Source organism: Hydra vulgaris, chromosome 06 (assembly GCF_038396675.1).
Source record: "Hydra vulgaris chromosome 06, alternate assembly HydraT2T_AEP".
NCBI classification, from domain to species: Eukaryota; Metazoa; Cnidaria; class Hydrozoa; order Anthoathecata; family Hydridae; genus Hydra; species Hydra vulgaris.
In genome coordinates this window covers 46,300,001-46,326,975 of record NC_088925.1, presented here as the reverse complement: position 1 = coordinate 46,326,975, position 26,975 = coordinate 46,300,001, and the positions used below count along the sequence as shown (strand labels likewise).

At 28.7% G+C, this 26,975-nt stretch overlaps 1 protein-coding gene across 2 annotated transcripts in view; it reads left to right on the top strand.

The window, feature by feature from the left end:
- Nucleotides 1-14,855: 14,855 nt before the first annotated feature.
- LOC100206252 (bifunctional 3'-phosphoadenosine 5'-phosphosulfate synthase) overlaps nucleotides 14,856-26,975 on the top strand; it is an 18,918-nt gene continuing 6,798 nt past the window's right edge. Inside the window, exons 1-2 of one of the 2 annotated variants that reach the window (XM_065800293.1) lie at nucleotides 14,856-15,495; nucleotides 15,739-15,909. In XM_065800293.1, the coding sequence (XP_065656365.1) occupies nucleotides 15,759-15,909 (151 nt within the window). In that variant the 5' untranslated portion in view covers nucleotides 14,856-15,495; nucleotides 15,739-15,758. The remainder of the gene's footprint in view (nucleotides 15,496-15,738; nucleotides 15,910-26,975) is intronic. The other variant, XM_065800294.1, reaches the window with a different exon arrangement.

Genomic DNA, 26,975 nt, shown 5'->3' with positions numbered 1-26,975 from the left:
TAATTAACCATAAAAAATGTTTAAAATAAAGTAGATATTATTTTGAGTAAAATTAGTCTTTATTCAGAATAATATCTATTCTATTTTTCTCTTTATTATACTCGCAAAGTCCATGTTGGCCATCAAATGATGGTATGTGTTGCACATTTCTATTGATTTTAATAATGTTAGTAGATAATATTTTAAATAATGCAATTTAGTGATCACATATTGCAATCCCAAACATGTTGGGTCAAGGACATAATAAAAATTCGCCAACAGAAGCTTGATGTGTTTTCCAGAAATTTGTGCACATTGATCAAAATTGGACAGATGTTGTAAAGAATAACCATTACATTGTAAACCACAATTTGGAAGTCTTAATGCCTCATAGTTTAGGTCTTCTCACATTTTATTACTGATTGTCATTTTGATTTCAGAATTATTATTGTCTTACCTATATAATTGAGTATATAAATTAGTAATTACTCTAAGTAAATATAAAAAATAGTACTTGCGAGATCATTATAAACACAACTCATTTAGGAGATGGAAAACCCTAATATACAATCTTTTAAATGCGGGTAAGGATTGACTGATTGAACAATGGCTGAAAAAAAGAACAATATTTAACTGTTTAGATAAAACACTCTATGATTTCTGTTTTATATTATATGTATAAATATTATGAATTAATTTATTTTTAACTTCTTTACTTTAGTTTTTCTTTACTTCAGACACTTTTGAAACTTTCAATAATATATTGTAATTATTAGATTTTTTAGTCAAGCATATATTTAGTTTGTTAAACAAACTCCCTTATACAGTTATTTAAATGTCTTCAATAATTATTTTTAAAATATTGTATTTTATTAGAGTTTTTGAAGCGCATTAAGTTAAGAAAACAAGTTCGAATAAAAAATTGAAATTAAAAAAAAAAAAGTTATTATGTTTTTATGTTACAGTTTTTTTTTAAATTTCATTTAAAGATATTAGCAGATTTTTTATACATTTAAAGATATTTTAGAAGATAGTTTTTTTTATCTTTAGGGGCTGTTTAAATAAAAGGTGACACTTTTTTGTCCGCTATTTAGGCTTGACAATCTTTAAGAATTTCTTCAATTTGTAAAGTTAAATGTAATTTAACCGTTTTATAATTTATTATTGTATGTTTTTATTCAAAAACTTACATTTTTTATATTTTATTATATTTTCTATATATATATATATATATATATATATATATATATATATATATATATATATATATATATATATATATATATATATATATATATATATATATATATATATATATATATATATATATATATATATATATATATATATATATACTCAGTTTATTAATTTTGCTTTAGTCATTTCCAGCTGGTAGAAATATCTTTTATTGATTATATACATATCAACTGTCTACTTTTTATAATACTATTTTATCATTACTTTAGTTCTACCTCGCTCATTTCTTCCTCATTTTTTTATTTGCTCTTTTCTTTTGCATCATTATTTTGGTTTACGGTTGAAATATGGTTTAAATTTAGTAAATAATCAAGTTTTGAATAGGTTTGCTTACTGTTAATATTAAAAAAAAGGATTGCTATAGTGTTATTTTTATTTTTTTTTAATATATTGCGTTTGTGGTGCTATTAATAGTAATTTTTGCTAAACTAATGGTAATAATGTTAATGGTAAAATTGTAACAATTTGTTGTCTTTTGTTTTAGATGAGAGATATTTTTTATGCTCGAGAGCTTTTTCACAGCACTTTGTTTATATTCAAACACAAAAAATTGTTATTCTAGAAGATTTTATTCTTGTGCAACAAACATTAAATCCGACCGATCAAAACATTTGGTTATTTGGCAGGAAAATCACTTAAAAACTTAGAAGTTGTTATTCATTATATTACCTCCAAACAATCAAAAAATTATGCGGATTACTTATTAAAACTTGGCTGATCATTTAATATAAGTTGGGGGATCACTTGCGGGTCCAGTTTTTTTTTGGTAGGAAACATTACTTAAAGCAATCAAAATATTAAGCGGATCACTTCATATAATTTGCCGGATCACGTTGTTTTTCGGTAGAACTATCACTTTAAAACTTATAAAGTTGTTATTTAATGAAGAAAATATTTTCAACTATAAACATTACCTTGAAGCAATCAAAGTATTAGGCAAATCATTTCATATAATTTGGCTGATCATTTATTATAATATGACTTATCACTTGATATAAATTGGTGGATCAGGTCGTTTTTAAGGTTGAAAAATCACTTAAAACTTAAAAAGTTGTGATTCAAAATAAAACTTATTTTAAACCACAAGCATTACCTCCAAACATTGAAAATATTGGGCGGATTCTTTGAATTTGGATTTTTAAATTTGGCGGATTATTTATTATAACTTGGCGGATCACTTGATATAAATTAGCGGATGACGTTGTTTTTTGGTAGGACTATCACTTTAAAACTTATAAAGTTGTTAGTTAATAGAGTAAAACCGGATCAAACCGCACACCATATCATTCCGCACACTGATCGAAATTTTAAACAAAAACTAAACGAACGTGGCTATGAAAAAAATAAAAATAGGTTCAAATACAGAATCAAAAATAGAGGACTATTCGAATTGATAAAATTATATACCGAATCAACTCCATTTTTTTCTTTTTTTATACTTTAACATTTTATATTTTATTTTATATTTATATTTTTAAAATTATATATATATTTTTTATCGCTGCGAACAAAATAGCGTTTGAACCGAAACTGATATAAATATAATTTTAGCACTATTTTGTTGGAAATTTAATTTTAATTCTGATGGTATAAATTTTATGCAGCTAGAACAACGGTTTTTCTGATAAAACTGCACACTCGATTAATTACTTAGTTCACTTTTTCAGTGACGATAGCGTCAATCTTTATATAATTAACTTAGTGTTAATTCCGGTTTAATTAAAATGAACTATAATGTTATTTGTTAATATAATCATCTCTTACTCATTAAAAACCAATCGTTAAATTATTTCTTAATATAATCATCACTCACTCAGTTCAATTTAACTCACTCACTTTAACGTGTCAGCTAAAAAAATAAAAGCATACAAGGAAGACGATATACTAGCCGCATTAACTGATATGAAAGAAAATAAAAAATTATTGAGAAAAGCTGCATTCAAACATGGCGTTCCAGTCTCAAAGCTAAAAGATCGCAAAAGCAAAACAACAACAAAGGTTTCCATGGCTCAGGTACAACAACGGTATTCTCAAATGAAACAGAAAGATTGATGGTGCATGCGTTCCAATTACTTGGTGACTGGGGTTATGATTTAACCCAAAATAAAATCCTAGAATTTGTATGTGGCTAATTGCACTTATTAAAAAATGGCAAGCCTGATAAAGACTGGTTTTATCCCTTTATGAAGAGATGATCAAAAGAAATTTCAACAAGAAAAGCGGATAAATTAGCATCTAAAAGAACCGCTTTTTGTACGCCAGAAATAATTGATCGTTATTTTGAGTAAAAGACGTACATTTAAAATTACTGACTATAATGAAATAATTCATTATACTGTAAACAATTGCTGCAACGCTGATGGGCATTTTGCACCACCATTTGTGATATACAAAGCCAAAAGAAACTTTCGTCCTGACTGAGCAAGTGGTAGTCCAGTTGGCACCAAATATTTAATTCAAAATCCAGTTGGATGGAGCACGATACGTTTATTGAATGACTGAAAGAATTATTTATACCCAAAACTGAGCAAATTGGTTGTATTCATATTTTAATATTAGATGAGCATATAACTCACATAACTTTGGAAGCGGTATTACTGTGCGAAGAACAAAATATAATTTTAATTTGTCTACCAGAGCGTTCTTCGCTTATTCTACAACCATTGGATAGAGGTGTCTATTGTCATGTCAAACAAGCATGGAAAAATTTCTTACAAAGCATTACAAAGACTCAAAATGTATGAATTTCGATAAACAAAATTTTCCACCATTGCTCCAACTGCTGTACGAGAGTGGTAAATGTTTTACACGCTTGCATGCAATCGCTGGTTTCCAATACACTGGCTTTTTTCTACTTAATAAAAACAGCATAAGTCATAAGGTATTAGCACAAACGTTTAATCCACCTTCATCAAGATAAGCAGCCTCTGCAGCACCTACATTATCTTGCTCAGACACACCTTCAACAGCCGCCGCAGCACCTACTCTAACTGCACACCGATTACCATCTTTCTCAACTACACCACCTTTAGGTTTTGATAGGAATCAAGCATGTGTTGAGCGTTACAAAAACAGTTTCAAAATAGAGTTAAAGCAGTTTTTTTAAGCCAGAAATCAATCGCATGCTTAGAAATCGAAGTAGTGCAACATGTCAAAACTTGACGGAAAATACATTACCGAAGAAAGTGCAATCGAGTTTCTCAAACAAAAAGATGAAGAAAAAGCAACAAAAAAGCCGTGAAAGTTGCCAAACTTAACACAAATCGTACACTCTCTATGCCAAGTACTCAAATGCCTGAGCATAACAATGCTGAGAAAACCTCAGCAAAACAATAATGAAGAACAAGTACCATCAGCCAAACGATTAAAAGTTGCAAAATATAAAAAGTGTAGAGTGCAGTTACACACAGAAATGTTGCAATGCGAAAATTCGATGTGTCGGGAACGGTTGTGCAAAGAAACATGTTTACTAAAGAAATATGTAGTTGAAACTAATTTTTTTTGTTGCAAAAAATGTAAAAACTTTAATATAGTTTCTTAAATATAAGTTGTGTTAAAAAGAAGTTAAAATTTAAAAAATTCAATGTTTTCTCAAGTGTGCGGTTATATCAGAATGTCGCCTAAAACCGCACAACTTTTTTTTTTCTTTACATTTAATATTTTCAATAATTTTATTAATTCTTTTTTAACATATATTTAAATTATCTTATGTAGTTTTTTATTACCTGTCTAATAAAAAAAAAAAATTAAAAATAAAAAAGTTATCTAATTTTTCTTGATAAGTGTGCAGTTTGATCCGGTTTTACTCAATAGAATTTATTTTAAACTACAAACATTACCTCCAAACAATCAAAATACTAGGCGGATCACTTCAAATAATTTGGCAGATCTTTAACTATAAGTTGACAGATCACTTGATATATTATAGGGCGGATCACGATGTTTTTAGTAGAAAAATCATTTCAAAATTTATAAAGTTGTTATTTAATATAGTATTTATTTTTAACTATAAACAGTACCTTCAAGCAATCAAAGTATTTGGCAAATCACTTTATATAGTTTTACGGATCATTTATTATACGTTGACGGATCTTGATATAAATTGGTTGATCACGTTGATTTTTCGTAGGACTATCACTTTAAAACTTATAAAGTTGTTATTCAATGTAGAACTTATTTTAAACTATAAATATTACCTCGAAACCTTCAAAGTATTAGACCAAACACCAAGTCTTTAAAGAACAGTCTTCGACCGCGTGGACACACAAAATAACTGAAAGTACAAATTGTACAAAACTGCGCAGAAAGAAACAACTTTCTCTCTAGCAGTGGTGTCAAACCATGGAATGCTTTAACCCAAAATGCGGGGGACTCAAAGAACCTAAACAATTTCAAATACGAAGTTTCTTTGCTCCAGCGTTTAGTTTTAGCTGAAATCTAAAAACTGTATTTTCATCACAGAGTGGCCTGGTGACAAAGAATGGCCTGGTGACAAAGAGTGGCCTGGTGTGCCACTCATTGTCAATAACTTGTAATTTTCGTTGACCTTGAATAAACGAAACTAAACTAATAAGTTTTAAAGTGATCTTAGCCGAGGCACTGATCCGCGCCGTTGTTTGTAACGTTTTATTGAACTGCCTCTCCTCACTGATTTTACCAATCCAAAAATGCCCCCTCAAGTAAATATTAGTTACCAGGTCTGATGCAATTTGAAATCAACTTATTGTTTCCTAATTAAAAAATAGACTTAAAACCACTTAATATTCAAACATTTAATCTCGTAATTTTCTAGTTTATTTAAGAGAATATAATGATCAACATTATATTCTCTTAAATAAACTAGAATATTGAATGATTTAATGAGATCAATAAATAAATTATATAACATATATTTATTTCATTGAATGCTTAAAAAATATTTTGAACAAGAAGAATAACTGCTTGATCATGGGAGTGATTTTTTTTAGATCCAAATTGTTTGTTATGAAGAATATTGTTATTTTCAAGAAAGGTAAATAGTCTCTGACTCATAATGTATTAAGATTGGTTTGTAACTGGAGACGCTTGTAACATCTCCAGATTTCAAAACTAGTACCACCCTTGCAATTTTAAGTTTATCAGGAAAGATTTCTTTGTTCCAGAGACAAATTAAAAACATGCATATTTGTAATTTGACTTATTTTGAAAAGTTCTTTTTTAAATAAATTTTTCATTGAGGCGTTTTTTTTTGTTTTTTTTTTAATGATTTTACTCTGTTATCCAAGGATTTTGAAATGTTTTTTCTTTATTAAATTTATAATTTTTGGAAATGGTTTATTAAAGTGGTTTTGAATTATCTGATTGAAACTGTTATAAACTATATCAGGAAGACAGAAGACTTTTAAAATGAAATGGAGCATCATAAATTATTCGTTTCGTAATTTTTACTTTTTTGGAAATTTTATTGATTTTTTGTTTTGCTGATATTATAAAAACTGGAAAATGGTCTGAGATGTCTGTTACAAATATTCCAGTTAAATTTTTAAGTTAGCGAATTCGTTAGTTATTATATGATTTATTGAAATGGAGTTATCTTTTGTAACTCTAGTCGGTTTACTTATAGTTGAAATAAAACTATTTTGATATACAATATTGAAGAAATAACGTTTTTATTTGCATTACATTCTAGCACATTCAAATTAAAATCCCTCACAAAATACGTGCATTTTCCACAAATGTCTTTGCTCGTAATTAAACATTTAAATTGTTTAAGAAATGTTTTTATATTGCCGTAAGGCGGTTAAAAGTTCGCAATCATTACTTACTAAAAAAAGATCCGCGCGTAATTTGAAAGTTACCGAGTTATGCACAAAACCCAAGCTCATCCATCTGCTCTTTCAGAGCCTCTAACTTGATAGATGACCTTAAAATTATCAAGTTGAATGTTAGAATCATTTTCAATTTCCTTATCGCGATACCACGTTTCTGTAAGACAAATGATTAGAAAAATTTGGCGCTAAATAAAAATGGTTTAAATTTCTCAAAATTTCTTCGAAGAATATCATTAATATTATTTCATTATTGCTATAAAAGTTTGTATCTTGGTCTGAATCATTTTCTAATAATATATTTTTGATTATTTGAAAGGTTTGAGATTCCATGTTTTGTGAAGCGGTTTCTACAGCCATGATATTTAAAATAAATATGCATATAAAGAAATATACAAATAAAATTTAAAAAAATATATGAAATTATGTCCAATTATAATATATATAATTATTATATATGTAAATATTATATATATGTGTATTACTATTATATATTATAAATATAATATACATAATTCTTATATATATAATTATTATATATATTAATATTAATATAAATATAAAATTAAAAACAGTCCAAGGCATCCTCATAAAATCTTATAAATTCTCCAAGGAGTATGCTATAATGTTATTATTGGCTCCACGTCAGTAGAGTTTTTTTATATTTTTGTTTTCCTAACTATTATTGTAAACTTAGTGTTTTTAAAACGATCCTTAGTTAATTGTTCTAAATCGATCTTTAGTTAAACAAGCTTCAAGAACATAAGCTTGGTCCTTAATTCTTTTTACATACTCAATTTTTTCACTGTTAAGAAATGCTGTGACAGCTTTAAAGTAAAGATGTCGATTTAATACCACTTTAATGGTATTTTAAAAAAATTTAACTTTAACTCTGAATTTAAATTTGACATTTTCTGCACAAGTTTCAATGCCATCTGTGAAAAATTAATTGTTACAAGTAAGTGTACAACTACATAAAGTGTAAAAAACTTTATCATCCAAATTGAAAGTATGAGTTTTATAACTTGCATTAAGTTTTTAGCACTTGGGTAACATTTGTTTTAACTGTGAAGCGGTTTACTCAGGATTTCTGTTTTTTATTTAAGTTGAATGTTTTTGTATTTTTTAATCAATCCTTCAATGTGTACCTAAAAATAATCAAACTTTATAACCACCTGTTCTTAGTTTTTTCCCACTGCTATGTTTGAAGTATTTTTTTTAAAACAGCATATGTTTATTTTTGGTGTTTATTTCCATAAGATAATTGTTTCTAATTCATTTATCCCCTGATTCATCTTGATCAAACTTGACAAGTCAGTATACCCTTAACATATTTTCATCAAAGAAATGTTTCGCAACAATGGGATTTTTCTTTACAAAATTTAATGCAAATTTTGAACATTGTGTAATTTAGTCTAAAAATATTAAATACTATTTAAAATTTATTAAATTAACAAAATAAAATATATTACCAAACTTTAATATATTAACTTTATAATAAACAACATACAGTCAACTCATGTAGCTTTAAATTTGTTTTGCACAATTTATAAATAATTTGTAAATTTTTTGAAAAGGTAACATGTTAAGACTAAAGAATGTTTTTCTAAAAAATATTTACATAAATACAAATATATGTATATATATATATATATATATATATATATATATATATATATATATATATATATATATATATATATATATATATATATATATATATATATATATATATATATATACTTTTAAAAGTAAGACAACTTTTTAAATTTTATTTAAAAACATTTTTTTTACACAAGACATGTTTCGAGTATATATAGTCATCATCAGTTAAAATTTATTTGTTAAAAACGATATTAAATATAGTATATAGTTGTAAAAATAGACGTAATAAAATCCATAAAATTAATAACAAACTTCTTATATATACAAAAAGAATTATTAAAAACTATTTTAATAAATGTCAAATATAACAAATGAATCGGTAAATTAAATTGTTAAGTGTCATTTTAACTTGATTTACTTGTGTATTCATATTGGGTTTTTCTCATCCTATATGAACACTTTCTTTAATTTTTAATTCAATTTTATTATTGGCACAATCCAAAGTCGAAAAGTATTCTTCATTATAATAAGTAAAACATTTTTCTTTTGAGTGAAGATGCTTATATATAAGAGAGTTTTTATCACTTCTTTACTGTTCAATCATTCGTGTCTTTAAGTGGCGAGAAGTTTCGCCAATATAGCAGGATTTACATCCTGCACATATAAATTTGTAAACGAAAAGTTTATTCACAAACATTCCATTACAAGAAACAATAGATAATGCTGTATATGAGCTGTTAAAAAATGCTAAAATTGTTGATGGTCAGAGATCGGTTCACAAGATTAGGGTGGTGGAAGCAAGTAACTTTTAGTAATGAAAGTAATTTTGAAGTAATAAATAGAAAAAATAAGATGTTCTTGTCAAAAGATTTAAATTGGAAATGTATAGTAATTGCTTTGTTGTACCGAGATTGAAAAGTGGCGGCGAGAGTGTTGGTATTTGGGACTGTTTTAATTTAAACGGAATAAAAGTGTGTTACAGGTTGAATCAACCAACATATATATATATAGAGAGAGAGACGCTAGAAAAATGCAAGGTTCCATCAGTGGACATGCTGATTAATTGAAACAAATGGTGGCAATTTCAACAAAATTTGGCGCCTGTCCACACATCTTGTACAGTAAAAGCATGGATGAAAGAAATTAAAATAGATCTATTTGCCTGGCCAGCTCAATTACCAGGTTTAAATCCAATCAAATCTATTTGGGCCTGAATGGAAAAAAATTTGTCAAGGTGCAAATACAATCCATGAATAGTCTAAAGCAAGAATTATATACCATTTAGATAAAAGTTCCAAACAAAATCTGCAACAATCTTGTAAAACCAATGGAAAAAAAATGTCCTGCTTGCAAAAAAAGCTAGGGGGATATTTTAAATACAAGTTTAGATGTTATTTTTGTTGCTTTAATTTTTTATATAAATTTTATTGATATTTTCTGTTATTAAGTTTGAGAACGTTTTTATATACAATTTTATGTTTTAGTACGTCATCCAAGATAAAAGTTTTGTTTGAAAAAAATTTTTATCGAAAATAAAAAAAAAATTGTTCAATATCTTCTTTAGTTTTTATCTTAAGGTAGCATAAATATGCTTTAAGCAACAACTTTTTACTGCGCTAATTTTTTTTCAAAGCACTGTGTGTATATATATATATATATATATGTTTTAATTTTCAAATATATATATATATATATATATATATATATATATATATATATATATTATATATATATATATATATATATATATATATATATATATATATATATATATATATATATGCACACTTTATATATTTATTACTTTCAAAATGAAAAATTTGTATAGGTGTATTTTTTGGCACAAAAAATTCGCACAATCTCTTAATTAACTAGTATAAAGTTTTAATTTTATTTTGAGTACTTACTATTCCCTGGTGTGCCCCACCAGCATCATTATGACATTCTTTAAGAACCGTTTATCTTTCTTCTTGGCTATATAAAGAAGTCGTAGAGATTCATCTCGAATATAGTACATACGTCTATCTGAAAATTTAACCAAACTTTGAAACATTATTCAAATATACGTCCAAAGCCTAAACTTAAAACTTAATAATATTTAAAATTGAATAAAACTAAGTATTTAAATATGAATGGAAAGTATTAGATACTAGATTATTAAAATTTATTTGACTACCCCTGTAAAATTTTATGCAGCTATTCTGAGCCTACTTTTTTCACTGTTCAAAACAGTATTTGCATACTTTCTTTCTAATACGTTCTAAGACGTAGCTGTTGAGTTTTTTGCATTGATCTTAGGCATTGCTTAAGAATAAACAGAAAAATAATATATCATACTTGGTATGATTTATCTATTAAAACTTAATGTAAATTTAAACTCACTTCTAATCAATAAAGGAATAGAGCTTAAGGATGTTGTTGTTAAGTTTGTATGGTGTATTTTAGTTATTTCAGGTAGCCCTTTTAACCAATTAGCGTGCAACTCGGATATAAGTTTATAGGCGAAATAAATTTGTATGACACTGGTCAAAGGTACAATATCCTAGTCTGGTCAAAGTTTCACGAGATGGATTTCTTTAACAATTATCGTCTTAATCCCCATTTACGGTAAGAAACAATAACTCAAACTTTTCAATAACAAAAAAAAGATGTTGGGTAATGTTTATAATGCTGTTGATGAATCAAACAACAATTTATGACAGTTTTAAAATCAAAAAAAGATAAACACAAGTATTTTCTTTTTAAGAGCCAAATTTTATAATTTTTTGTGAATCAATATGATCTATCCAAAATGTGATCTTCTACAGTAAGAAGAGTTGTCATAGACTATTATTTCAAACTGGCACTTCGCGTTTTTTTTAAATAACAATAATAGGTCGACAGGGTAGAATGACCAAAGGTACAACGTGGTCAAAAGTACAACAGTTTCCCCTATATACCAATGAGTTGCCACTAAAGCATTTAATGTCAGCTTTAAATGGAAAAATATCTGATGTTTGCAGGAAAAAATGGAAAATTTATTTACAAAATAACATTACTTTCTATTTTTATAAACATTCCTTGGCTTGATATTGATGTAGATCTAATTCATCGTGCGAAAAAAGTTGAGATTCCTTCTTTACAGATTAGAAGTAATTTAAAAAAATAAATAATGCAGTCGCATCAAGTATTTTCCTTAATGATTTGAAGGAGACACAAATTGGCCCGCACAATCATGAAAGATGATTGAATCTTGCAAAAAGACTGCTTCGATGGTGCTCTGAGCACGACTTAAAAAACAAAGATCTACACAACTTGAAATTACAATCAGAGTTCATTATGTGTTTATATTTTGTTATGTTATTTGAAATTAAGGTGATATTCTTAGTTTAGTAAAAAAATACTGAACGCAAAATTTTGGTTTTAAAAAAAAGAAAATGGTGTATGTCATATCCTTACACGGCTAGTTTGGATTAAAAAATATAAGAAATTTGTGCAGGATATCTTATTACCATATGTCTGCTCATCTGGCAGGAATGCACACAATGAATGATTTCTTTAGACAATGCTTTGAAGTTTGAAATAAACAAGAAAGGAAATTTGCAGTGCTGAAAACAATTGATATAAGAAAAATAGAGGCATGTGACAGAAAATATCAAAATAGAAAAGCACAAATGATAAATATTAAAGCAAGCAATCTGTTATTTTGGTTTAATTGGGAAACAGTCAACCAGTTTTTACTTGTTGTTTAATGAAGCAAGACATAATACATTTTAATAATCTGATTATTGTATCTAATTTTCCTGTTCATTGTCAATCTATTGAATGCAGTTTGAAAGGACTTCGTAGGCTTCCGTCGGTCTATGGGTATGAAAGAAGAGTTAGCTTCATAAGAGCTATAATGGCACAAAGAGAACTGATACCTGAGTGCCATTTAAGGTAAGGTTTGCTTAAAATGTTATAATCAATATTTAAGTTTATACGTTGTTTATTTTTACGATTTAACGTTTTATTACGCGTAAACATTATATCATTAAAAGTCTAATTAATAATTTGAATTTAGTATGTCATTAAGTAACTTGACTTGAGGATTAAAATAAATCTTTTTGTTTTATTGAACTGTTTTCTTTTGATTGAAATAGTAACAAAGTTGTTCGCAAAACTTTACGTAAACAATATATTTATGATTGATCCAATACTTTTAAGTTCAAAATTATATGACTAAACATTAAAAATAAAATAAAAAATTAAAATAAAAAAACCAGTTTTCAGTATCATATAGTCAAAAAAATTAAAAAAATTGCAAGCGAGACTTAAATTTAAAGGGTGACTCAAATTTAAAAGTGAAATTGACATTTAAAAATCAAATGCATTATGAAGGCAGATAATTTTTTTTTCCTAGGTTGGTAGGACTGTCTATAACAATTACCAAGCGTCTGTTTGTCAAAAGGTTTAATTATCTCCAAGTTACACATGTTTTTGTAAACAACCAAGAGTAAAATTTTCAATTTCTACAATGGGTGATTTTGTTGAACTTGCATCAAATTTTGTTTGCGGAACAAATACTCTGGTGCAGACACGTTGAAAATGTTGCGGAAGGCATTTGGTGATCAAACTATGGCACAAAAAAATGTTTATAAGTGTTACAATAAGTTCTAAGATGGCCGAGAACGCGTTGAAGTCGAATCGCGCTCTGGACGACCATCAGCATCTACCGACGAGGGGCACGTCCAAAAAATCAAAGATTTGGTGCTTAAAAATTTCTCCCTGATAGTGTTGGAACTTCATTTGGCTCAGCCTAAACCATTTTGAAGAATATTTTGTGTCTCAAACGCGTCAAGTCTCGATTGTTGCCAAAATCGCTTAATTTTTTGGATACAAATTGTCGCGTTGATGTGTGAGAAACTTTATTTTCTTTCTGTCAGGACCAAATGAAAAACTGTCAGTAAAGAATATTATTTGAGGGTTATGCGTCAGTTGGGTCAAGCTACTTGTCTGAAACGGCCGGAGTTATAGATAAACAATTCTTGGTTCCCTCATCACGATAATGCATCATGTCATACTGTATTGGTTCTTCGCGACTTTTTTTGCCAAAAACTCGACTAATATTGCTCCGCAACCACTGTATTTGCCTGATTTGGCTCCGTCCGACTTCCGGCTTTTCAGCAAACTTAAAAAGCCAATGCGGGGACGCCGTTTTGACAAGATTGAGGAGATAAAAACCGAATCGAAGAAGATCTTGAAGGCTATAACGGAAAAAGACTTTTCTGACTGTTTCGAGGACTGAAAAAAGCGTTGGAAAAAAGTGCGTTTCATTGGACGGGGATTACTTCAGAGGAGATAAAATTTATTTGGAAGAATAAATAAAGAATTTAAATTTTGTAAATAATTTCACCTTACTTTTTGATCACAGTAGTGTGTGTGTGTGTGTGTGTGTGTGTGTGTGTGTGTGTTTGTGTGTGTGTGTGTGTGTGTATACACATATATATATATATATATATATATATATATATATATATATATATATATATATATATATATATATATATATATATATATATATATATATATATATATATATATATATATATATATATATATATATATATATATATATATGGAATAATGTTAGAAAATTTTTCAAATATTGATTTAAATATATAAATTTTGGTCTAATTAAAATTATGAAAAGAATTTATCAGTAATTTTTGTAGTTGTTGTTCGTTACGTTGTGCGATTTCAACGTCAAATGAAATTGCTATTATTTTATTTTATGATTAACTGTAATAATCAACTTAAGGCTGTTATAGAGATAAGTAACGTAAACACAAACGAACTGGGCTTAAATCGTAGCGTAAGTTACGCAATTATGGCTAATTGCGTACGTTACTCATCGCGCTGACCATAAGTTCATTTTATTTCAATAATAATTTGAATTTTTTAAATCATTCAAGCTTTGTTGAGTATTAATAAAGTAAATGATAATAAAACTTTTATTTATAGCTGATGTAAGCTTTCGTTTAGATTACATTTAAGCCAAAACTTAAATTAATCAAATGTCTAGGATTAATATGATACGTTTTTATTACGTAATTTTTAATACGTAAACAAAATCTTTTTTTGTTTACGTATTATATAATTTAAATTGAATTTTTTTAAAGTAAAGTGTTGTTGCGTTGACTACTTATTATAAATTTAATTCATAGTTTTTCCTTGTGTTTTTATTTTAGTTATATTAGGGCATTCGGAATATAATGGCGGTAAAATATATCAAAATAAAATATTTATAAATCACTTAATCAAAATACATATTTCTTAATCAAAACAGTTTTTAATTGAATTTATACACAAATGTCAACGTTAGGCAAGTTTTTTTTAAGCCATTTTAATTAAATCTGGAAAAACCTTCTGAAACGGAATTGAACAAGCTGTGCATTTTGACTGAGTTTGCCCAGCGGGCACAAAACTTCGCTGGACGTCTTAAGGACGTAGTACAGGCTTGTGACGTCCACAAGAACGTCGTGTCGGTGTCTAATGGACGTCTGTGTCCGGTGGGCGAGTTCATTAAGTAAAATTAACCAAATTTCATGATTTTCCATTGCAAGTGTAAAATAAATTACATTTGTATGTATAAACATAGATATAAATTCTAAAGATAGTTTATATAGAGCATATTTTTAAGCTATAAAAAGTATGCGACCCTAATATGTTTAGATAATTAAGGAAGGTACACGACAAAATTAATCCAACAAAAAGCCGCCATTATTTTCCAAATGATTTAATACATGTATGTAAAAAACCCACGTAAGTGACGAATTAATCTTGAGTGACGAATTAAGTTACTTGTGTAACCTATTAGTTAAATCAAGTAAGCAAATAAACCCTCTAGTTTTTACTGATTATTTAATGTTTTGCTATTAAGTATTAATACTATATTTAATAAAAAACAGTTTCGTATTGAGATACTATTGTCATCAAGTAGAGAGATTCGTTTAATGTTATAATATAGAAATCAATATATGCGAATTATTTATTTATTTAGAAGTATTTTATTTACAGAATAGTTTATAGTTAAAAATCATATAAATAATAACAATAATTTGTTTTTAAGGGTGTTAATTTCTAAATTTAATGGCATCTGTATCACCAAAAACGTCAAGGAAACATGGCACGATTGCTGCAACAAATGTTGAATTTCAAACAGGAAGGGTCTCAAGGAGCAAACGTGGCGAAGTACTGAGTAAAAGTCACAACTTTAGAGGGTGCACAATTTGGTTTACTGGTAAATAATTTTTTTTTTTTTTAAAAACTTTTGTGCAATAGTTCTAACCAAATACAACTCATACGCAGTATACTAACTTTTTCAATTTATTTTTAACAACTAAACTTCTTAAAAATGTGATGACATCACATTGAAATGAAAACATTGCTAATGTTTACATTTTGAATTTATGTACCACTCAAAAAATTGCTTTGTTATTATTTGAAATTTCAAAGATAATTTGAAAATGTTTATATTTCCAGTGCCTTCTTTTTTTTTTTACACAACTAATCAAAAATTAGTTTACAATAAATTTTTAATGAGTTTTTTAAAATTGACATTGTTTTTGTCTTCAACCCCCCTCCCCATTGCAAATTACTGTCAAATTTTTCAACACCTCTGATATCATTTATGGATGACCCCAGACCAGAAATTTTATTTATTCTTTTTATTTATTGTTAAAAAAAATCAAATTATTCGAAAAATATTTTTAAAATTTTTTTAAACTGATTTTTGTTTCTTGTAATCAAGAGCAGAGTTTTTCTAAAATATTACTTTACCATAAAGTACTACTGTAACTAGTTCTGATTACTGAGACTCAAGTGTATGGCTTACTTAAGTTAAAACTTGTTTATTGTAATATTATATCAATTAACCCATGCCAGTTTACATAATATTAGTTTCATGTAAAAAAAATGTATACTTATGCTGTATGATATAAAATGATGCAAATTCACTGTTTAAATTTTACATCTGTCAAACTTGTTGTTTTTGTTTTAATGTCAAGTCAGTTCTAAAGTAGTTTTTTAAATAGTTTATATACTTTATATACAGTATAAGATTAGGATATACTTTGAAAGTACCTTATACTTACTTTTAATATATTTTTTAGGTAAACAGCGATTTATGATTACTCTTTGTTATGTGATTATAATCATTAGAACCACTATTATTTCTTCTTATTTGATTTGGCTTGAATCATTTAGAAATAAGATATCAGAAAGTATTAAATGAATCTTCAATACTTTTCTGATTTTTATAGGTTAATGGCTTTTTGTTAGGTGATGATTTCGAGATAAGGAGTAGAACATAAATGAAGGTAGTGAAGTTAGCTGCTTTAAAAATATTCTTATAAAATTTGAGAGTGTTGTCAATGAGCATTTAAAAGTTTAAATGACACATGTTTGAATAATATGTAAAAAATATTATTTTTATGAAAATTATTGTAAAATTCTTTTGTATTGAACTAGCAAGTTTAGTGAGTAAAATGTTAGAAAATTAAAAAAAATTTTGTTTAAGTACAAATTTTACTCTGACTAAAATTATGAAAAGAATATATGAGTAAAATTTTTGTTCTCTTTAGAAATTTATGTCAATTGCACTCTATAAAAATTTAAATTTAAAAAGACTAAATTATATAGTTTTAAAGATTAAAAAATTAAATCACTTATTAAATTAGATTAAGATATAATCAAAGCAAAGTTTATAGAACAAAAAATAGTTTAAATTAGTGTATTTAAGCAAATTTAAGCAAAGTGTATTTAAGCAAAGTGTAGTTTAGTTTAAATTAAAGTACTAAGGTGCAGTAGGAATATAACAAGAATACATATTGATGTTATAATAAATAAAAAATTATTAAAATTGAGTTGAATGATAAAACTACATAAAACAATATAAGAACAAAAACATTATTCATAAAAAAAGCCTTTTAATCCATGACTTCGCATTATGTCATTTTCAATGACATAATGCAAAGTTATGGATTAGAAGGCATTTTCAATGACGAGTCAAGCGAGAACTAGTTTTGGTTGATGGAACTAGAGATGAAAGCTCCTTTGATCAGCGACCATGATGGTATTTGAAAAACAGAGAAAGATATGCAACTTTATGACGATGGGAAAGAGGCTGAAGCTTAGCAGGTGCTAATTTAGCAATCGATTGTATATATGGTTTTCATGAAAGGTCAGTAGTAAATGATACTCCAAGAAGACGTAAAGAAAAGGACTCAGTGAGAGGGTTGCCATTCATCAATATAGGAATGTTGACAGTACTATGATAATTGTTTGCAGTAAATAACTGAGTTTTGTTGAAGTTATAATCTACAAGCCACTGTGAGCCCCAATCAGTTACAAAAGTGAGATCAAGATCCAAGCCATCTAAAAGAGAAGACTTTTTGTCAAGGAGTTTAAAGTTGAGTCATCAGCAAAAAGAGCTATTTTAGATGTAAGGTTGTCAGGAAGATCATTAATGTAGATAAGGAACAAAATAGGATCCAGAAGTTACTGGAAATAAGGAAGAGTATTGGTCTTCGAGAATGACTTTAGCGGTTAGCAATTGAGCCATAGAGTGAGAGGATTGAAAACCGTATTAATTGTCTGACAGCAAGTTATTTGACTTAAAATGGGATGTGAGAAATTTGTTTATCAAAGACTTAAAGACCTTGCTAATAACAGAAAGAAGACTGATTGTATGATAATTGGAGAGGTCAAAATGTTCACCAGAGTTTTTGAAAATTGGAACAACAGATGATATTTTCCAGCAGGCAGGAAAACAAAACTCAGTCAAGCACTTATTAAATAGTTTGTTCAATAATAAATAGCTGTTTGTTCTCAAGAGAGTTGTTCTTTTGAAAAAGATGAAAAAAATGATTACAATTAGATATAGCAGCTTAAGTCTTAACTTGGAACGGACGAGAAGGAATAAAAGCATCCATTCCTGCCTGAATCTAGGAAGTTACAATGGAGGTGCATTTTTCAGTTGAGAGGAAAAGACATCAGCCCAGGGACTGTCACAAAGAAAATCACAAAAAGAGACCAGACATAAATCAAGGAGTGAAGGTAAATGATTAATGTCAGGAAAATGAGTCACAAATTTAACTTAGTCTGAGTAAGAGATTGAGAAATACAGAAGTTATAGGCTTTAGTGCTCAATGGTGTTAGAGCCAAATCATTCAGTGTGATAAGCATTAAAGTCACTAATAACAACAATATTGGCAGAATGGTAATGAGATGGAAGGTTGCTTTGCAGACCACGAATATTAGTAAAAGATATATTAAAACAGTTATGTGATATGGATTATTTTTTATGTTTAATATTTTGATTTACTTTAGGCAAATTTATATTTAAAGAGAACTTGACTCAATCATAAATAGAGCACAGGCTCCCAAGCAATGAGCTATGCAATTTTCTTAGTCATGTACTTGACCCTAAGTCGTAGTATAGGGCTCACTATGTGGCCTAGACGATGTGCACCAAAAGCATTAACATGGACACCATCCATGGCACTGGTAATACTTTACAATACACTGTTAATAGTGATACTTTGCAGCTGGTGATTGAATCAGCCTCTCTGAGAGCTACCACAGAGTTAGGAAAACCTTACTACCAGCCAGCCTCAGAACCATTAAACTCAGTTTTAGAGCTGTACCCCCATTAGGAGATAACAGGAAGAGTTGCATAGCCACTATTAAGGAGGCACAAGCAAAAACCATCTAGCCTAAATGATTATTTTTATCAAGACACTCTAGAAGACTACCTCTAGCCTTTACTCAACCAACTACTAGACTACCTCTAGCCTTTACTCAACCAAGAGCCAGAAGGCAGGGGATTTTTAAGTCAAAGTTTGTTTTTTCTAGCCTTTGCCTGAAAAAACACACTCTACATGGCATGGGGCAGGTGGTACTGGGTTACATAATACCAGTAGTAGGGTGATCTTGATGATCCTGAACCTGACCTGACCTGAAGTAATTTAAAAGAGCTACTTCATGTAAACAGCACCTTAAAGTATTAGGCATGATATTTTGGAAATGCATTAGGAAAAATATTACATCCAACAAAATTTTAGAGATAAGGTGAGCTTAAGTTTAATATTTGGAGGTTCAGAGGTTCAGACAGAACATAAACATACATATAAACATAAACATACAAATAGCAACTTACGAGTGAGTCAACACCGCACCATAGGTTTAGACAGAACACAAACATACATATAAAGTAGATTACAGGTGAGCTAAAACAGTAACTAAGGCACCTCAAACTCTATAAAAAGTACACACACAAAATATATATGCATATATTACTATAGGCATGACCGATTTTAAATATTACTGATGGCAGGAAGCAATCTCCTTCCAGCATTTGTGTTGGCTTAAAATTTTTCAAAAATAATTTATTACAAAATTTTTAAACGCATTTTCAAAGACTTTAAAAGAAACCACGCTAAAACCACTTTCTTAAATGGAACAAAGAAAGAAATTATGTTTGAGCATAGTTTTTGCATGCGTTTACAAAAGCACTTAAAATTTTACTTAAAATGACTGCATTTGTTATTACTTTTAAAAAAACCATGCCTAAACTTAATGATTGCTTTATTCAATAGTGTACTTTCTTTTTAGATTTTCTTATTTTCCTTAAAGTGAAGTAAGGTTTATTTGCATTTTAAAAACACTTACGTACTTTTTAAAATTTTTTCAACTTTTGCTAAAATATACATAATCTAATAGAATAAATAAAATTACTGTTTATTATAGTTTTAATTTTTTATTGCACGTTTAACACCAATAATATGATTTTTTTTTAACTTATTATTAAATACTTAATATATTAATATTTTTAAAGTTTTTAAAAAAATTTCAAAACAACTAAGCATCTTTTCAATGTTAACGAAAGATGTTACAGTGGAGCATATCGTTAAATGTAAAGGAGAGAAACTAAGCATGTAAAAAAAAAGTGCAATAACTTGGATTATGCTATGACTTTGGGGAAATTGGATATATGGTCAAAAGATATTGAATTTATGTTTTGGAACACCATAAATGAATTGTCGCCAAGCAATAAAAAATACGGGCAACAACTAAGCTGGATTCATATTGACAAATCAAATAAGTGTTTGTCTTGTTGGATTTGCTAAAAGTATTCAAATATTAGCAATGCAACCAATTCAGTAATAATCAGATGTAAATTTTGGAAAAGAACATACTTGTTTGATTGGCATAAAGTCTGTATTTCTAAATATCAAGAGAACCTTTACAATATAGCTCCAAGTCTTGAAAAAGTTGTATTGACATCAACTTTAAGAATTAACAAGAATAACCAAGAAGAATTGAACAGACTTTTTTAGATGTTGTATTTTGTTGTTAAAGAGGATCTTCTATTAAAAAAATTTCCTCAGCTGTGCGAGCTACAAAAGCTAAATGGAAGTTGGGAATTAAGTTGGGCAAGAACTGCTTAAGTGACAAAGCTTGCAAAAACTTTGTTTTTTCATTTTTGTCTGACCTAAAATGCGACATAAGTTTAGACATATCAAATGGTTGTTTACTGCAATTTTATCTGACGGTTTTACTGATAAGTGTATAAGTGAATAAGAAACAGTTTTTTTATGATTTGTTAAAAATGGTAATCCAATAACTTTAATTGCTGGTATTAACTCACCACTGACAGTTGATGCCGATGGTATATTAAATGCAATAGAATTTGTTTAAAAAGTTTAACAACAGACATTAATATTTGAACAATATCTATGCAAAAATGGTAAATGTTAACTTTGATGGTGCATCTGTAATGTCTGGCAATAAAGCCGGTGTCGAAACCAAAATGCAAAATAAAAACCATAATATATTATATCCCCATTATGTGGCCCAGAGATTATAACTTTCTGTGTTGGACTCAATAAGGTTTGATATTTATTTAACTGAGTTTGATGAAAACATCAAAAAAAATTAAAAAAGTTTGTTTTGTTTTTACTACTATTCATTGCAGCAAAGAAATAGCTTCTTTTTTAGATGAAAAGTTTAAACAGCTTGGGAGATTTAAAAATATTCGTTGGTTAGCTAGCTGGGAAAGGGCATTAAAATTGCTTGAAACTGACTATAAAGTTATTATTTATGATTTAGAAAGCAAGGCAAATGAGAAAGATGAAACTGAACAGAAAGCTAAAGGATTTTTGTGTTTTATGAAAGGCTCACAATTTTTATTTTATTTACATTTTATTCAAGATATTGTTAAATCACTAACAACATTGTCATTAGAGTTTCAAAAAAAAGAAATTTTAATTTGTGAGATTTTGCATAAAGTTAATGCAAGAATTGCTGTACTAGTTGCGTTATCAGTTAATCTAGGCTCGAATATTGGATGTTTACTAGATAATTTAGAAGTAAAAGAAGATCATTTAATCTACGACGGTGTTGATTTAACAGCATTAAAAAAATTGTGATATAAGGAGAATTTGATGAGTTAGACAATAACCAAATACTTTTTTACTTTGATGACTTTATTACTTTAATGGTTATAATAAAAAGTATTTTATTAAAATTATTGACAGAGCAAAAGAATATATAGACAAATGATTCTGCCATAATTTCAGTCAAGAGCCATTAAAATCTTTAACCACAATCTTTGATTGTCGAAACTGGCCAAATTTCTTTACAGGTTCGCTAGAGACAAAAAAAGAGGATTTAATGAAATAGTGTTTACAACTTTTATGAGCATGATAATATGATAATCAGAGAAACTTCTAACTTATGTGTTATCTTTATTCAGGGAGAAAGTCTCCAAGCTAAGGACAAATTTACTTTTGAGCATTTATAGAAATACCTTGCTGGAAAAAGATACTGAATTGGCAAGTATAAGCATTTGGTTAGAGATTATGCTAACTTTCAGCGCTTCAACAGTAAGTTGTGAAAGCAGTTTTTATTGTATGAAATTACAAAAATATGTTTTGCCAACTTAATTAAAAGACGACACCTTAGAAGATCATATGTGTATAAAGTTTGATGGCCAGTTAATTGAAGACTTTTTGCCCCAAATACATGTCAAAAATTGGATTGATGCAGCAGTTGGTATTAGACATTTGGAAGACCATAAATCAAAAAGTTTTAGCAATTCTTAAATCCATTTATATAAATGAAAATATTAAATATTCCATCTCTTTTGTATGGTTCAGATTTTATTACCTCACCTAAAGACAAAGTAGAGTTGTTTGCTAAGAATTTCTTATCAATATCATCTCTTGATTCCACTAGTCGCGTTCTACCTGATGTAGCCGAAAAACAGGTTGATCCATTGCCTAATATTCGTATCACTAATGCTTCTATATCTAAATTGATTTCCTTCTTAAACTTTTCTACAACTTGTGGTCCGGACAACATACCTGCTATAGTCTTGCAGAAGTGTGTTCCAGAGTTGTCTTCTGTACTTTCAAAACTATTTAACAAGTACTTATCAGAACTTTGTTTTCCATCCTGCTGGAAAGCAGCATCTGTTATCCCTATTTTCAAAAATTCTGAAGAGTGATCTTACTTGTCTAACTACCATCCTATTAACCTTTTTCCTATCATAAGCAAGGTTTTTGAGTCTTTAATTAACAAACACTTGGACTATTAAATGTGTACTGAGTACAATCTATGCTTTGAGTCAAGTTTTTTAACAAATTTAAAAAATGACTAAAAAAGTACCAAAAACTATAAAACACAAAAGCCATCATCATCACTAAGTTCTCTAAACCATTCACTAAATCATTCACTAATACTCGTGGTCTTTGAAGTAACTGTTCTTCTGTTGAGTCTTATCTCTTGCAAAGTTCACCAGACCTACTTGCTCTTTGTGAGACTAATTTGAGATCTACTGTCTCATGTTGTGATCTTAGTGTTGATTGTTATCTTCTTTTAATTTGTAAAGACTCCAATAGTCACATGCTTGGCCTGGGCATTTATATTCGTAAGAATTCACCCATTTGTCAGGAAACTAGGTTTGAATTTACAGACTATACTTCTATGTGCTTTCTTTTAGCACCACTTCACTCTATCACCTTTCTCTTTGTTCTGTATTGCTCTCCTTCATCTCAAGACTGCACTCTTTTTGATGTTATTTCTAATTAAATTGACCAAGCCCTCTTTCTTTCTCCACCAGCCAATATCATTGTTGTTATTGACTTTAATGCGCATCACACTGATTGGCTTGGCTCTAGTGTCAGTGACTCTGCAGGCTTTGAGGCCCACAACTTTTGTCTTTCTCAATCTTTAATTCAAATAGTCAACTGTTTTTTCTGGACAACCCCAATTATTTACCTTCTCTTCTTCTAGTCAGTACTAAGTTTCTCCACATTCACCTTTAGGTGCTTCTGATCATAGTTTGATCTCTCTAAAACTATTATCTCACTCTTCTTCATCATCAAAAGTCCCCTATCATCATACCTCTTACAACTACCTGAAAGCTGAGTGGGGCTCTTTCTGTGATTTTCTTCGTGATGGCCCTTGGGTAGAAATCTTTCATCTTCCTGCTGATATATGTGCTTCTTACATAACTTCGTGGATTCAGGCTGGCATGGAATCTTTTATTTTCTCTTGAAGGTTCCAGGTCTCATTTTTCTCCATGGTTTTCCTCACATAGTGCTGCTGCAATATCCAATCGAAACTGTTACTTCCATATCTTCCATATCATATCAAAACAATTTTTTAGAAAACAAACGTCTGTTTACTATTGCTAGAAACCATTGTAAAAGGTTTTGTCTAACGTCAAAGCCTGCTATTCTCAGGTCGAATCTCATATATCATGACAAAAATTAGGCTCTTGTGATTTCTGGAGAATCTTTAACAGTATCAATAATAAAGGCAAATCTGTTATCCCACCTCTCTTGTATGGTTCAGACTGTCATCTCACCTAAAGACAAAGCTGAATTATTTGCTAAGAACTTTTCATTAATATCATCTCTTGATTCCACTAGTTGCGTTCTACCTGATATAGCCGTCAAACAGGTTGATCCATTGCTTGACTTTCGTATCACTCCAGCATCTGTATCAAAAGTAATTTCGTGCTTAGACTCTTCAACAGCTTGTGGTCCAGTCAACATACCTGTTATAGTCTTGCAGAAGTGTTCTCTGGAGCTGCCGTCTATACTTTCAAAACTATTAACCAAGTGCTTATCCGAGTCTTGTATTCCAGCCTGCTGGATCATGGATATGGATTTCAATCTTCCCATTCTACAGCTGATTTGCTAACAGTAATAACCAATAGGTGTATCTGGTAACATCTTTAAGATTATTGAGTCCTTCCGATCTAATCGTAGTATAAAAGTTGTGCTTGATGGACACCACTCTTCTTTATATCCTGTAACTTCATGGGTTCCTCAAGGTTCTATCCTTGGCCCTATACTCTTTTTAATTTGAATTAACGATCTTCCAGATATTCTCACGTCTAAGGTGGCATTGTTTGCTGATGATACTACCATTTATTTTTGTCATGATAAGAAGCCAACACTCCCTGATTGCTTTGAGAGGACATTTGAGCTTGAAAAGGATCTTACTTCTGCTACAGCATGGGGCTTACAGTGGTTGGCGACTTAAATTCAGATAAAACTCAATTTTTTTCAGCCAATCATTATCATAATAATTTTGATCTTCCTATATAATTATGAATGGTAATGTACTCGATGAGTCATCTACCCTTCATCTCTTAGGGTTAACTCTTCTTATCTTTCTTGGAAACCCTTTATTAAATCTCTCTCTTCCATGCTTGACACTTTCTTACTCCGCATTCTATTCTTTATCTTTATAAATCTCAAATCCGTCCTTGTATATACTGTTGCCATATGTATATAAGATATACATATCTTCCAATGATGCCTTTTCTCTTTTAGACAAGGTGCAAAAACGCATTGTAAACATAGTTGGACCTGCTCTTGCAGCCAACCTCCAACCATTATCACATCGTTGTAATGTTGCTTCTCTTTCTCTTTTCTACAAATACTATAATGGGCACTGCTCTAAAGGGCTAGGGTCTCTTGTGCTATCTACTAAAATTCATTCTCGTGTTACTTGTTATTCTATTAAGTCGAATTTTTTTTCTGTGGCTGTTCCTAAGTGCTCTAAAAACTATTATTCGCTCAGTTTTTTTCCTTGAACATCAGTTCTTTAGAATTCGGAATTCGCTTCCTTCATTTTTAATTTGTAATCAAAATAAAGTTTTATTGTGCATTAGATAGAGGTGGAGAGGTTCAGGCTATCGCTCTTGACATTTCTAAAGCTTTTGATAACGTTTGGCATACAGACCAAACATTTTTTGTTTGTTGTTGTGTTGTTGTAAGCAACTGTTTTTAGGACGGAAAATGTTAACTCTTGTTGTGCTTCTTTAAATTTCTCTTTTGTTTTCCTTAAATATCTTAAGAACTTTTTTCCATTTGAAAGTTTTTTGTTTTACCTTGTTGTTTACCTTAAGACCATAAAAAGTTTTCAAGCATTTGTAACTATGAATCACCTGTTGTTAAACTTTCAAAAAAATATGGACCAATCGGACCACCTAAGGTTACTCCACATCACACCATTATTCCATTCTTTAAGTTAGGTAGAGGTATTTGTTTGAGCTGATTAGAACAGGCCCATTAGAAACAATTTTATAATATTGTTCAGCTTGAATTGGCTCTTGCCTGATTAAATAATCTTGTTTAGCAAATTGTAATTCTCTTCAAACTTTGACAACATATTATCACAAAACTTCATTCTTTTGTCAAAATCATCTTCACTTAGCTAATATATTGTACTTGATTCTGGTTCTTTTCTCTACCTCTATAAATCTTTTTTATGGAATACTGTTGTTATATTTGTATATACTGTTGTTGTATTGAATGTGTGTATATATATACATATATATATATATATATATATATATATATATATATATATATATATATATATATATATATATATATTATATATATATATATATATATTTATATATATATATATATTTATATATATATATATATATTTATATATATATATTTATATATATATATATATATATATATATATATATATATTATATATATATATATATATCAACCCTCAGAATTAGGGTCGGCATTAGGGTCAGTATTAGGGTCGGCACCAGTATTAGGGTTGGCTGACCTAAAAGTGTTTGAGGTTAACGAAAAAAAGACCTTTGTATCCTATTTTTTTTGCTGACCTCTTAAAGATTGAGGTCGGCAAATTATTGCCAAAGGTTGATATAAATATATATATATATATATATATATATATACATATTATATATGTATTTATGTACATATATATATATTTATATACATATATATATAT